The sequence below is a fragment of the Colossoma macropomum genome, unplaced genomic scaffold, assembly GCF_904425465.1.
Source record: "Colossoma macropomum unplaced genomic scaffold, Colossoma_macropomum, whole genome shotgun sequence".
Taxonomy (NCBI): domain Eukaryota; kingdom Metazoa; phylum Chordata; class Actinopteri; order Characiformes; family Serrasalmidae; genus Colossoma; species Colossoma macropomum.
In genome coordinates, this window is record NW_023494795.1 from 6,290,511 (window position 1) to 6,304,262 (window position 13,752).

A 13,752-nucleotide genomic window follows, 5' to 3' on the forward strand; every position below is an offset into this window, starting at 1 on the left:
ACGAAATGGGAACATTTATTGTTTGGCTTACTATGAGAAGAATTACGGCTGTACCCAACAACGGCTTTCACGCTTGACCAGATGTACCAAACCCGCAGAGCAAACGGTCCCAGTCTGGAAAAAAATGCTCTCATTGTTTGTCCTTTAAAAAGAAAAAGGTAAGAAAAACCTCTGTTACTTTTATGAATCAATAAAATAATCACTGAATTATACATTTACAACTACTAAAATATAAATGGCAACAATAAGGGCTGGGCGATAAAACGATAACAGTAATTATCATGCTGTAACTTTCCTTGATAAAAATATAAGAAATGGGCTCCCGAGTGGTCCAACCGTCTAAGCGTTGGCCCTATCATCAGGAGATCGCGAGTTCGATCCCTGGTGATGCTACAGCCGTCCGTAGCCGGGAGTCCGAGAGAGCACAGTTGGCCTCGCTCTCTCTGGGTGGGTGGGATGGCCCCTCCTTCTCCCCCCATCACTCAGCGCAATGCTAGTCAGCGCAGGCGTCTGTTAGCTGACGTAACAGATCTGGCGGTTGGTGCTTTCTTCCGAGCGCGTTCGGCTGTCCAGTGACGTTGCGTGAGCGGCAGCTCGAAAAGAAGCGGTGGTTGGCTTCACAGGTCTCGGAGGAAGCCTGTGTTAGCCTTCACCCTCCTAGCGTTGATAGCATCGTGTGATCGGGGGAGTCCTAACTAGCGGGTGGAATTGGAGACGACTAAATTGGGGAGAAAATTGAGTAAAAATTAAAAAAAAATAAATAAATAAATGTTGATAAGAAATGTTTCATAAATGTTCGATATAATAGATCATTCTCACACTTCCACGTTTATCGACAGCCCTGGTGGTGTTTTCTCCTGCAAGAAAAGTGACACTACTCTGCTGTCGCCATGAGAGGGCGCACTTCTGAGTTTTTTAACATGATTGGGGGGAGGGGCTGACTGAAATGAGTCACCAAATATACTTTGGCGATGTTTGAAATGTGGAGTTATACATTCCCTGTTTGAGTGGAGCGATCGGCGATCTGTTCTCCTGTGACCGAGTGTGAGTGACGAGGTCAGTGGTGTAACTGTACTGTCCTACAGTGAACTCACCTCTTTCTGTACATCCTAACCAGCTTTAGCAGCGTTAAATCACGTCTGCTCCTCACAACTACAGCACTGTTACAGTGAAATGAAGAAGTGGGTTCATGTAAATTACAGCCCTGTTTTTCAATAAAAGTAAACTGAGAATGCTGTATGTGTGGCATTGGAGAGTGGGAGAATGCTAGATTCCCAGGCTAGCTGGCTAACATGAAGCAGCGCTCTGTCACACAGCACGACCGAATTAATGATACTGTAGATCAAACAAGACAAAAAAGCACAGATTTCAGTTTAAACGTACCTAAAAGGAAGACGTAGTTTGTCTACTGCAAGAAAATCACGCTGCAGTTAAAGCTTTTACACAGCGAGCGTCAGATCTGTTGCGGTTCACCCCTCAAACTACTACGACAGCATAGAGAAACCCAGACATCTGCTAGCTCGTGTTTGAATACTGTGATCCATCATTGACGTACCGAGTCAGCTAACGTTTGCCGTTCCTACTAAGCTGATGTTGTTGAGAAACTAAACAGTTTAGCACTCGTCGCTTGTAACCAGACAGCAACAGCAAATTTTCTTTCTAAATTATGAATTATTATCTGAATATAAAAATCGCAGCCATGCTGGTAAAAACATCCAACTTTCTCCCACTGTCCCATAGCAGGTTTGTGAGATGTTCGACTGTTTAGCGAGTGTTTGTCATGTTCTGACCATAAAGGACAGTTTAAAATGACTGCTAACGTAAGAGCACGGTTTTCCGTACACTTGCAACTTTACCTGCTTGTGTAATAAAAACTACTTTCTTGACATTTGTCAAAGACACATCTGAGACATTGTCATATATCCTTTTTTCCATCAAAAAGGTTGGCAAGACCATCTAAGCTGGGTTTGGACATCAAATCTGTGCAAATAGTGACCGACCACCGGCGCAACCCAAAAATGGCGTGTGGGGAAACCCAGGGATGCGAATGTGAGGCTACCTTTTTCCATGGTAGCCTCGTTCATTGCACATATTGTTTATAATAATTCAATTTTATAACCAGTATGATCAGTTAATGTCTATTTTTATGCAATTAGATTTCATAAAACTTCAAATAAAACGCAGGGAGAAACACTGTCGGGAAAGCTGCTCCCTCTGTGGAAGCTGGTGTAGGGAATACTGACGGCACAAACCGCGGACGCAGATGACGTTTTTTTTCTTATTTCTTTAAAAGTACTGGCCCAAATGTGACCAATCAAAGTGCATATTGGTTGCTAGGCAGATTTTGCAGAGTCCAACCAATCATTAAATCGTGTATGACTTCGGGTATTTCCGCAATAACTACTAAAACGCGGAAAATGGCGAAATACTGTACGGAATACAGCGCTCTTACGTTAAGCACTCAGTAGCAAAATTCAGCCTTCAAACATGAAAGAAATAGCGATTTGACATTTATCGTGATAATTATCAATATCGACTGATGTGAAAATGTTTATTGTGATCAGATTTTTGGCCATATCGCCCAGCCCTATCAACAGTCCTAGTTGTAAGCACTACTACTGTCTAAAACTTGCTCATTTCAAAAGAAAGCTTAAATTCCTGACTTGGCTCTTAACAAATTCACTGAAATAGTACAGAAGTCTTTAAGTGCCGCAGGCTTCCTAACCCATTCAGATACAACTGAATGTTGTGTTTGTCCTCTTGCTAAAACACTTGAAGGCCTACTACAACAAAAAACCCTTGTTTTCATAGGGGAATCCTGTTAAGTGACTCCAGTTAAAGTGGTTAAAAGCCTTAATGACACACTGCCACACTTGACACGTCTTAATAATTCAGCATTGTCTAGCATTACTGTAGCGACAACACTGTCCGTGACTCACTGCTTTATTTTGAGGGTTTAGCACTTTCTTTGTCCCTGTTGGTTTACAGAAAGCCTTTTTTTTGTCTCTGCTGTTCTTGCAATCCTGGCCTAATAAAACACAAATGAAATGCGCATTCATCATCTTTTCTACGACAGGGAGAAGCGTATCAGAACCCCGGGAAACCTGCTGAGTGCTGCTTGATAAGGTGCCCTAAGTGGAGTTTATTAGCTAAAGACAGTGAGGTGTTGAAGCGCAGCCGAGCAGGCGTGCACGCACACCAGCTGGTGACACATATTTCATGTTTGACACCGTGACAGGGTCGTCAGTTGCCTGATAAATGACCTGACATTCATACTTGTGTTGTATGACTGCGTTAGTGAAGAAAGGATCTATTTGCAAATATCGCAGAGGCTTCCGCAGAATGACGAGGCCTTAGTATGGTTTGGTTCTTATGTTACGTGTCCGGGCTGGATAACGGGGTGATAATCTTTCTCTCTCTCACTCTCTCTCTCTCTCTCTCTCTCTCTCTCTCTCTCTCTCTCTCTCTCTCTCTCTCTCTCTCTCTCTTTCTCTCTTTCTTTCTCTCTTTTTCTTTCTCTCTCTCTCTCTCTCTCTTTATCTTTTTCTTTTTCTTCTTTCTTTCTTTTTCTTTCTGTCTCTCTCTCTTTCTTTCTTTCTGTCTCTCTCTCTCTCTCTCTCTTTTTCTTTCTCTCTCTCTCTCTCTCTCTTTATCTTTTTCTTTCTTTCTTTCTTTCTTTCTTTTTCTTTCTGTCTCTCTCTCTTTCTTTCTTTCTGTCTCTCTCTCTCTCTCTCTCTTTTTCTTTCTCTCTCTGTCTCTCTTTCTTTCTTTTTCTTTCTCTCTCTCTCTCTGTCTCTCTTTCTTTCTTTTTCTTTCTCTCTTTCTTTCTTTTTCTTTCTCTCTGTCTCTTTCTTTCTTTCTGTCTCTCTCTCTCTCTCTCTCTCTCTCTCTCTCTCTCTCTCTCTGTCTCTCTTTCTCTCTTTTTCTTTCTCTCTCTCTCTCTCTCTCTCTCTGTCTCTTTCTTTCTTTTTCTTTCTCTCTCTGTCTCTCTTTCTCTCTTTTTCTTTCTCTCTCTCTCTCTCTCTCTCTCTCTCTCTCTCTCTCTCTCTTCTCTCTCATCTCTCTCTTTCTTTCTTGTCTGTTTCTCTTTCTTTCTCTCTCTCTCTCTCTCTCTCTCTCTCTCTCTCTCTCTCTCTTTTTCTTTCTTTCTTTCTCTCTCTGTCACACGCTCACTCACTTGCTCGCTCATTCTATCTCTCTCCCTCTGTTTGCCCCATATGTCTCCTTCCTCGTTTGGTTCCTATCTCCGCTATAGGCTGGTTCTGGTGTCAGTCATCATTAGAGTCTCAAACTCTACCATCTGATGACCAATCATCGTGCAGAGTTCTGGCTGGAGGAGGAGCCTGAACTTCAACTTGCCTCAAGTTGTTGTTTACATCTCTCTATTCTCTTTTATTTAAGCTGTGGTGCTTTCTTGGGGTCCTGGACAGGTTAGATGGGCGCGCTCATACATCTTACACCATTGTCAGTATTGTTAATAGTGTTAATAATCATATGTTTAGAGGTCGCACTGTGATCCTAGCAAATGGCAAAAACAGCAGAAACCGATCCGTGTCTTGCTCCTTCCTGGTTCGTGCTCCAGACGTCACATTTTAAATCATATGTTAATGTATGGTTGGTATAGTGTAGTGGGTAACACCTCTATGCTGTAGACTGGGGTTCAGTCCCCTGTCTGGGCAGCACCCTGTGCTATACCAATAAGAGTCCTTGGACAAGCCAACCTTCGCCTACCTATGTAAAATAATCAGATTGGAAGTCACTCTGGATAAGAGCGTCTGCCAAACGCCGTAAATGTTACTGACCCCTTTATCCCATAGATTTGCCTATGGGGTCATAGCGTAGGTGCTCGTCCTGGATCCTTTATCCCTGCGTTTGTTATTGGTTGGGTCTGAAGGTGTAGTGTGAACCAGCTGGGGAATAGGTAGCATACTCTGAGCACATTAGTTGGTAAGAAAATCCAGGGGTTCTTCTAAAAAAGACTTTCCTCTGTAACTAATCGATGTGTTAAGTGGGCGACGTTGTGATGGGCAAATGCGGCTGAGATTTAATTCTCAAACAAAACGCTTAAAGCCGTTGAGGCCTAAACGAAGGGCAATGTGCTCACATTAAGAGAGGCGCTCTGCTCTTGCGATAGCGTGGCACTGTGTCCAGCGTCTCATTAATAATCTGCAGTAATCACTTGTCAAAGGCTGAGGAGCTAGGAATGGCTGGGATAGGAGCCAAGTACTGGAAAAGCTCCGTAACGATGTCACAGTAAAACATGGGGAAAGTTCATAAAGCGTTCCTGGATATTTCAGCCAGGGCCTCTAGCTACGTTGCTATTGCTACCGAATATATAATTTATGAAGCTGTTGTTCGTAAGAGAACCACTGTTACTGGTATAGCTGTGAAATTGTTAGGAATAAACCGTCTGAAGATCCTTCCTCGAGGTGGAATTCAGCCGAATGCGTTGGGGTTTTTATTTGTAGCCAGAAGCTTTTCATCTGTGGCTCATCCTTGGGGACGTCTTCAGACACACATACAAAGGATAAAGGGAGGCGAGATGTGGGAGCGTCACAAACTGCACAGCGCTTTGTTTCGCTCAGTGAATTGCGGAGTCATCTTTCATCGCTCGCTCCCTCCTGACCCTTCTACTCTTACGGTCACAAAATCCGTACTGACCATGAGAGCCCTCAGAGGCCTTAGAGAGTATACAAGGCTCTCTCGCTCTGAGCACACTTCAACTTTTTGTCTTTTGAAACACTTAAGTGCTTCAGCTTGGACTTGAAGTTTGTAAGTAGAAGTAGTAGAGATGGAATAGTACAACTTTGGTGATTCTGAAAATACTGGAATACTGAAAACCAATATTTTTTCCTTTTTTTTAAATTTTATTTTAAGTGTTTGTGTTTCAGTTAAGAATGCTGTGTAAATGTACTATGTACTACACTCAAATGACCAATAAAAGACTTTATAGGAAGAACATGGCTTATATGTAGAGCGGGGCGATATGGCAGAACTGTAGTATCGTGATACTTAGGCTACGTTCACTTTACCAGGTTGAAGTGGCACAAGTCTGATTTTTTGCCCTAATGTGACTCAGATCTGATGTTTTCAGGGCTGTGTGGACGCAAATCTGATCTTTTCAAATCCGACCTGAGCCACTTTCATATGTGGTCCTAGATCAGATACGTATCCGATTCGTGGCCATGCGACCTTAATGTGACGCTCAGATCGGAATTCATGTGCTTTTTTTTTCATCATTCATCGTTACCATGGCAACAGCGCCGAACAGAAGTTAAAGCCTGTAAACGGTGGAAAAGCAGCTCATCTCACCTTTTTCTCCTTCGTCTCGCTCTAATAATGAAGCTGAGAGCTGATCAGAGTTAATTATCTTCTCAGCGAAGCTCGTTCTGCTCGTTAGTTTGTGCTGATGATGAACGTGATTCATTCACGTGACGTTACTGAGTAGGATGAGCTCATGAGGGTCATTGCAGGACGCCGGTTCGTCACATTAATGACAGATTTGAATCACTTACCTAAACGAGTGTGAACCATCATATCAGAGAGATCGGATTTGAACAGTGAGGCTTGTAATGTGAACGTAGCCTTAAAGTTTTCATGACACACAATAAGTCATATTTGTTTTTTCTAAGATCTGGTAAGTTGGAACAGATTTTAAAATGCAATCACAAAACTTTGAATCCAGTTATTTGCATTTAAAATTTCGCATCACATAAATCCAATTGTGCTCTTTTTGGAATCAAACATGCAGTTGGAAAGTGTTTAAGTGCTGATGATCACCATGATTTGCTCAGCAAAGATTATTGTGACATTCTGCGCACCTCATTTGACGTCTCATGATATTAATTGACAAATATTTTCATGGCCGTTCGAGCAGTTTGAGCATAATACTTTGATAAATTAAAAACTGTTTTATTGACTTTTAGTTTTGTAGGTATAACTGGACTAATCAGGCAAGTCCGAACATAGCATTAGCTCTCACATTAGGCCAGATTAACAGACTAAGAGAACTGACTAATGTTCGTCTAATACGCTGTTAGCCTTGCTGTAGCATTTAAATATCATTTTAAAATATTTTCTATTATGAATTTGTTGAGTTGTAGCAATTCAGATAACATTATTTACATTCCATGTTGCAGTTTTGCTATAAATCCTTCATAGGAACCAGACATCTGAAGAGATTAATGCCTTTAAAAGCTACATCACAAAAAATTATTATTAAAAATTATAATTATTATTACATGAAGTGTTTATGATTATGTCGGCTGATGACTGAAAAATTGTTTTACGGTAGTTTTGACATAAATTGTTGACCTAAAACATTTTTTAAATCCACTAATGGCAGAAATTTACATGCAGGACATTCTAAAGCGAAATATTCCTGATGATTTTGTTTACATCTCAGCCTCTAAATTCTGAAGAAATTTTGAAACCCACCTTTAAAGCTTAATTCTGAGAGGCCTTTTTTGATGTGTCTGCTGGTCTCTGTTAACCTCTGCTTTGTATGCTAAATAAATCATGCCAGCGGTTGCAGCAGTTTGGATAAAGAGGGTATGGTTGGTCTATATCTGTCTGAGGTGACTGTTTACCATTGTCTTCTGTTAAACTAGGTCATGCATCTGGCAACCACAGCGAAAAACGTCATGTGACATACTTATGGGTACAAAACCTCTGCTTTTTGCAAACTCTGTTAACTATTTCACAGCAAAAGCACAGAAAAATAATGTGCATAGGTGTGTGTAATAAAGTAATAAATAAGTAAGTAATAAATAAATAAATGTAATAAATAAGTAATAAAATAATAAATTTAGAATATTTATCTTTCTACATGCATTAACGTTAGGCTACGTGTGGGTACTGGGTTGTCATATGGCCTTTATTGTGCTGTTTATTATGCTGCACTACATTCAGTTCTGGCCTTTTTCAGGCTAGATATGTGTTGTTTTCTCCAATGTCAAATCCACCATTTAGCCCGATTCCGATACTGGTTATCAGACTGTGTCATGTCTAAGTAGTAGTCAAAAATAGCTACATAAAATGGTTAATCCCAAAACCCTCTCGCAGCACTCCTCATGTTGTTCTCCTGTTCTCCGCAGGTGGTGATAAACTGTGCCATTCCCAAGGGGCTGAAATATAACCAGGCCACGCAGACCTTCCACCAGTGGCGGGACGCACGGCAGGTGTACGGCCTTAACTTCGGCAGCAAGGAGGACGCTAATGTGTTTGCTAGTGCCATGATGCACGCCCTGGAGGTGCTCAACTCTCAGGATGCAGGTGAGATTGAGATCAGCCCTCTCCGTAGCTGAAGGATCCGTACTGTGTGCATTATATTTCATAACAGTCAGCATAAGGAGTCCGAAAGCTGAGTGGAGGGTCTTAAAATGTGTGAGAAAGGAAATGAGTGAAATTACCGTGCAGTTCTTACCGTGAAAGGCTTCAGAGTTTGCGGCGGTGTAGTAGAACGAGGTAGGCCCTGTTTATTATTTTGTCGTATGTGCGCATTCATTATACTTAGCTGGAAAGTAATTAGTTTACTTTGAAAATAATTTGCGATTGTTTGTGTTCTGCGCTGGTGCGCTCTGCAGAGCAGAATTGCACTTTTGTCTTCGCTCCGTTAGTGAGGTCATGTGTTTAGTTCGAGCCTGGCTCAGCCTGTTGTGCTCAATTAACTGTAATTAGGCTGACTGAGGCTGGTCACTGGGGCTTTGGTTTCTGTTTGTGTGCGTGTGTGTGGGCTCCTTGTGCCCATTTTGTATATGTATGGAGGTCTCCTGTGTGTGTGTGTGTGTATGTGTGTTTCTGCATGTGTTACTCTTGTCTGTCCGTGCCGTCTGAGACGGTGCAATGGTCACAGCGGGGTGTCGCAGCCATACTAGGGCCCACTGTTCTTACCAGGCCAGCGGAGCTCATTGCTGAGACTGCTGCTCTATCAGGAACAGACGAGGCTTTGTTTTGGTTCAGGGCACTCCCTCTCCCTCTCTGGCAAGATATGCTACATCAGTGAATCCTGAGCCGCAGCATATTGCGCCGTTCTGTGTCTCCCACATTACCAGACTAGCGACACAATGTAGACACTTCAGAAAGCCGTATGTTGGGGCTTCTGAGCTTTGTTTGGAGACTGCTGTGCGAGATGATGGAATGGAAAGCACTTAAGTTGTTGAAATTATAGCTCAGCTGTGGGTGTTTACTGGCTTTATCGTCACTATCAACAGGTATAGCAGGGTAACGTCAGAACTAGAGCGATTGATGTTATACTAGAACAACATGAAAGTAAAAGTTCTGCTATTTATTTCTCTCTTTTGCTGAAAGAAGCTGCAGTTGTGGGCCAAATGTAATGGATGTAATAAATGAGTGTGGTTTCTTCGTTCATTTGCTGTAACTTAAAACTGCGCTGTAAGATTTGGGGATTTGGAGACCTCTGTGGTTGAAATGTGTAATTGCAAGCAACGTGCAGAAGAACATTCTGTACCGTTGATTGTGCTTCGTACCCCTTTCTGGAGTGGTGAACACGTTGATAGAGAGTTTAAAGAGAACTCAGTCAAAACTTGGTGGAGGGCGTGTCTTGCGGGGGTGTAAGGGAATGATCTGCTCTTGTTGTTGCGGAAGTCAGGAGAGGCCACGAGGTAGTTATTATTTTCTGGATTGTTATTTTGAGATAACGAGTTAAGTATAGTTATTTTCAGTTAACGAGTTATTTATCTTAACGTAACAAAATTATCTTGAAATTACTTATCTTGTTATCTCAAGACAACAATCCAGAAAATTATAGCAGCTCATGGCCTCTCTGGACTATCATATGTCGTCAGTATAAGGTTGATTTGTATTGGAGGCCTAAACATCGAGTCAGACCTTCAATTTGAGTCTGTGTACGACTTTATACATAAAGACGTATGACGTGGTCAGAAATTCCCACTCTGCAGCAGTATTTTCCGCAAAGGACCAGTGTGGCTGCAGGTTTTCGTTCCAACAAAACTGGACTGAATAAACAACGGAACTCAGGTGAGCTCCTGCTTGATTGGAGTGAAAACCTGCAGCCATACTGGCCCTTTGTGGATGAGATTGGACACCCCAGCTCCAGAGACTATTGCAGCTCCACTGTATGAGGCGAGAATGCATGTCTACAGCAGATGTAGTAATAGTTAGGCTGAACTGACACTTAGGCCCAGTCCCATTTCACCCCTCGCCCCTACCTCTGAGCCCTTAGCCCTCTGTTTTGCGCGTTCACGTCTAGGGGTAGGGTGTCCCCATTTATGTTGAGATAGTGTTGGGGCTACATGATCCTCCAAACAGAGGTTTTTCAGAGACTCCAAACAGAGAGTTATGAGAACAAAAGATAAAACGGCAAGATGGCTGAACAAGAGACCGAAGAAACCCACAAATGTGAGAATTTTCTCTGTTAAAAATTATGATAACCACTGTATTATCTTAGTTTAATGTTGTTTCAGTGTATTATGGTCCTTTTATTCATAACAAGCATAAAAATCGATAATAGTATGCTAACGTCTCGGTAGCTAGCTGGCTGATTTTCCCATTCCACCTTAAATAGTCCAGCAGTTCTGATGTCTGAAGCGCCAGAATGTAACTGCAGCACCATTTAAGGTGGATTGTGAAAATTAGAATGAGAAGCTGGTGAATATCTGACTTCAGCTTCATATCACTGAAGAATTAGGGGTGGGTGATCATAAATAATTGCCCCCCCCCCTTTAAAGACATGATTCCCTAAATGTAACTAAAGCCCAGCAGTGAGGAGCTGAACTTTACCCTCCTCTGCTGTCACTGCCGACTGGCAGGGTCGCCTGCAGAGCAGCGCTGGTAGCTGATAATGAAGTGATGCTCTTTTTATTTGAGGGTCCCATTTCAGAGGGAAGATTTCAACCACTACCCCTTGTAACTTAATTCCATGGGGCAAGGTGACCCTCGAAAACAAGGGGTAAGGGGTAAAAATAAGAAATGGGACTGGGCCTTGTTCTTGAAAAATAAGTGGAAATCAAATGTTCCTCATTAATTTTCGAAAGAAGGCAAGATGTCGCCAAACTTTTGTCCTCTGTTTGCCTGGTTATCAAGTACATTAGAGCCCTAATTTGTCCGTGTTAAACTTGTGTTCTGTTTGGCTGTCTGTCATATGGGCATCCACAGGCAGCATCTCATCCCCTTCTCCGTGTCCTTTAGCGCTTTGTCACTGTTCTCCATGCATGGAGAGTGATCAGTTCACTCTGCTGGGCTCCTGTTATCGCCCCAGGAAGCTGCAGATCCACTCGCTTTATTACCGTCTATTAATTACCTGATAGTGATGTGCTTAATTATGCAAAGTGGTGTTAATTATGCCTTCTTCACTGATGTGCTGATTATCACACAATTGAAGCCCATAGGCATAAGACATCTCGGCTGTTTTAGAGTGAAGTGAGGTGCTTAGCTGTGGCCTCTTTCTTATCTACAGCTGTCACTTAATGAGTGCGAGTCTGGATCTCGGTGAGAACCTTAGCAACGTGTTGTTTTAATCTCGCTCTCTAAATCCCTCTGGGAACGCGTGCGCTCGTCATGTCTCGCTTCCTTAAGGACATCTCAGCTGAAAAGTTCTTGCCCAGAGCTGTTTTCACCCTCTCGTTCTTCAGATTGATGGCAAAAAGTGTTATATAGGGTTCTACACAGAACCTTTTTGAAAAATAGTTCTGTATAGCACCAAAAAAGGGTTCTGCTATTGGTGCTGGCTTGACAACTTAACAACAGTGGAACCCTTTTTTGTTGCTATATAGAACCCTTTAGAATGTTCATGGTTCTATATAGAACCATAGTCTTTACGAAAGAACCCTTAAAGAACCACATTTTTTATGTGTGTGTATTGCATCAAAAAGGGTGACAAACTTAACAAATGGTTCTTTACATGGTGAATGTGTTGTCTACGGTTCTATATAGCAACAAAAAGGGTTCCGCTGTTGTTACGATGTCAAGCTTGTTACCCTTTTTGGTGGTAAAGACTATGGTTCTATATGGAACCATGAACATTTTAAAGAACTGTTTGCATCCTTAAATGGTTCTTTGCATGGTGAAATGATTCTTCAGATTGATGGCGAATGTGTTGTATATGGTTCTACACAGAACCTTTTTGAAAATGGTTCTATATAGCACCCAAAAGGGTTCTGCTATTGGTGCAGGCTTGACAACTTAACAACAGTGGAACCCTTTTTTGTTACTATATAGAACCCTTTACCACACATTCTTGATCAGTCTTTAAAACCATTTCACCATGCAAATAATCATTTAAGCATGCAATGGCGTTTTGAATGTTCATGGTTCTATATAGAACCATAGTCTTTACTAAAGAACCCTTAAAGAACCACATTTTTTCCGTGTGTGTATAGCACCAAAAAGGGTGACAAACTTAAGAAATGGTTCTTTACATGGTGAATGTGTTGTCTACGGTTCTATATAGCAACAAAAAGGGTTCCGCGGTTGTGATGTTGTCAAGCTTGTTACCCTTTTTGGTGCTATAAACACAAGTTAAAAAAAAAAGTGGTTCTTTAAGGGTTCTTTAGTAAAGACTATGGTTCTATATAGAATCATGAACATTTAAAGAACTATTTGCATCCTTAAATGGTTCTTTGCATGGTGAAATGGTTCTTCAGATTGATGGCGAATGTGTTGTATATGGTTCTACACAGAACCTTTTTGAAAATAGTTCCATATAGCACCAAAAAGGGTTCTGCTATTGGTGCAGGCCTGACATCTTAACAGCAAAACCCTTTTTTTGCTGTATAGAACCATAGACAACACATTCTCCATCAATCTGAAGAACGATTTCACTATGCGAAGAACCATTTAAGCATGCAAATGGCTCTTTGAATGCTCATGGTTCTATATAGAACCATAGTCGGTCCTACTTTATATTGTCTCTAATAACTGTGTAGTTACATGTGAACAGCATATGCAACAGTGTAACTACTAATGATTTAGTCACTGTTACAGATGGATTACAGAAGTTCACCTTATGTAATTACACGTGTATCAACTTCAGTTTTGCCTCATGTAATTACAGAAGTGTATCTTTGTCGTAATAGATTATTCTCTCATGTGATCACAAAAGGGTAATAACATTGTAATTACATTTGTAATCAGTCTGGAACAGCAGTTTTTTAAAAGCTTTTTTTTCCCTTTCCAATCATTCTGTAATGTGACAGAACAGCAGACGTCCCCTTATCTTAACATGTAACTGTTGTGACGCTAATTAAATGAGTTGCATTTCCCCCAAAGCAATGTCTGTATTACCACTTTATTACATAGTACCTACATTACAGCTACACAGGAACTGTCCACTTATTATAAAGTGTAACTTTAACACTGCAGTACAAGAAAGTTCCTGTGTAGAAGATACACTTCTGTAATTACATGAGGCAAAACTGAAGTTGATACACGTGTAATTACATAAGGTGAACTTCTGTAATCCATCTGTAACAGTGACTAAATCATTAGTAGTTACACTGTTGTTGCATATGTTCACATGTAACTACACAGTTATTAGGGACGCAATATAAAGTGGGACCGACTATGGTTCTATATAGAACCATGAGCATTCAAAGAGCCATTTGCATGCTTAAATGGTTCTTCGCATAGTGAAATCGTTCTTCAGATTGATGGAGAATGTGTTGTCTATGGTTCTATACAGCAAAAAAAGGGTTTTGCTGTTAAGATGTCAGGCCTGCACCAATAGCAGAACCCTTTTTGGTGCTATATGGAACTATTTTCAAAAAGGTTCTG

At 41.3% G+C, this 13,752-nt stretch overlaps 1 protein-coding gene across 8 annotated transcripts in view; it reads left to right on the forward strand.

Moving 5' to 3' along the window:
• Positions 1–13,752, forward strand: part of enah (ENAH actin regulator) — a 169,843-nt gene that overhangs the window by 87,094 nt on the left and 68,997 nt on the right. For all 8 annotated transcript variants that reach the window (XM_036581291.1, XM_036581290.1, XM_036581288.1 and 5 more), the window contains exon 3: positions 8,097–8,274. In XM_036581291.1, coding sequence (XP_036437184.1) covers positions 8,097–8,274 — 178 coding nt within the window. The remainder of the gene's footprint in view (positions 1–8,096; positions 8,275–13,752) is intronic.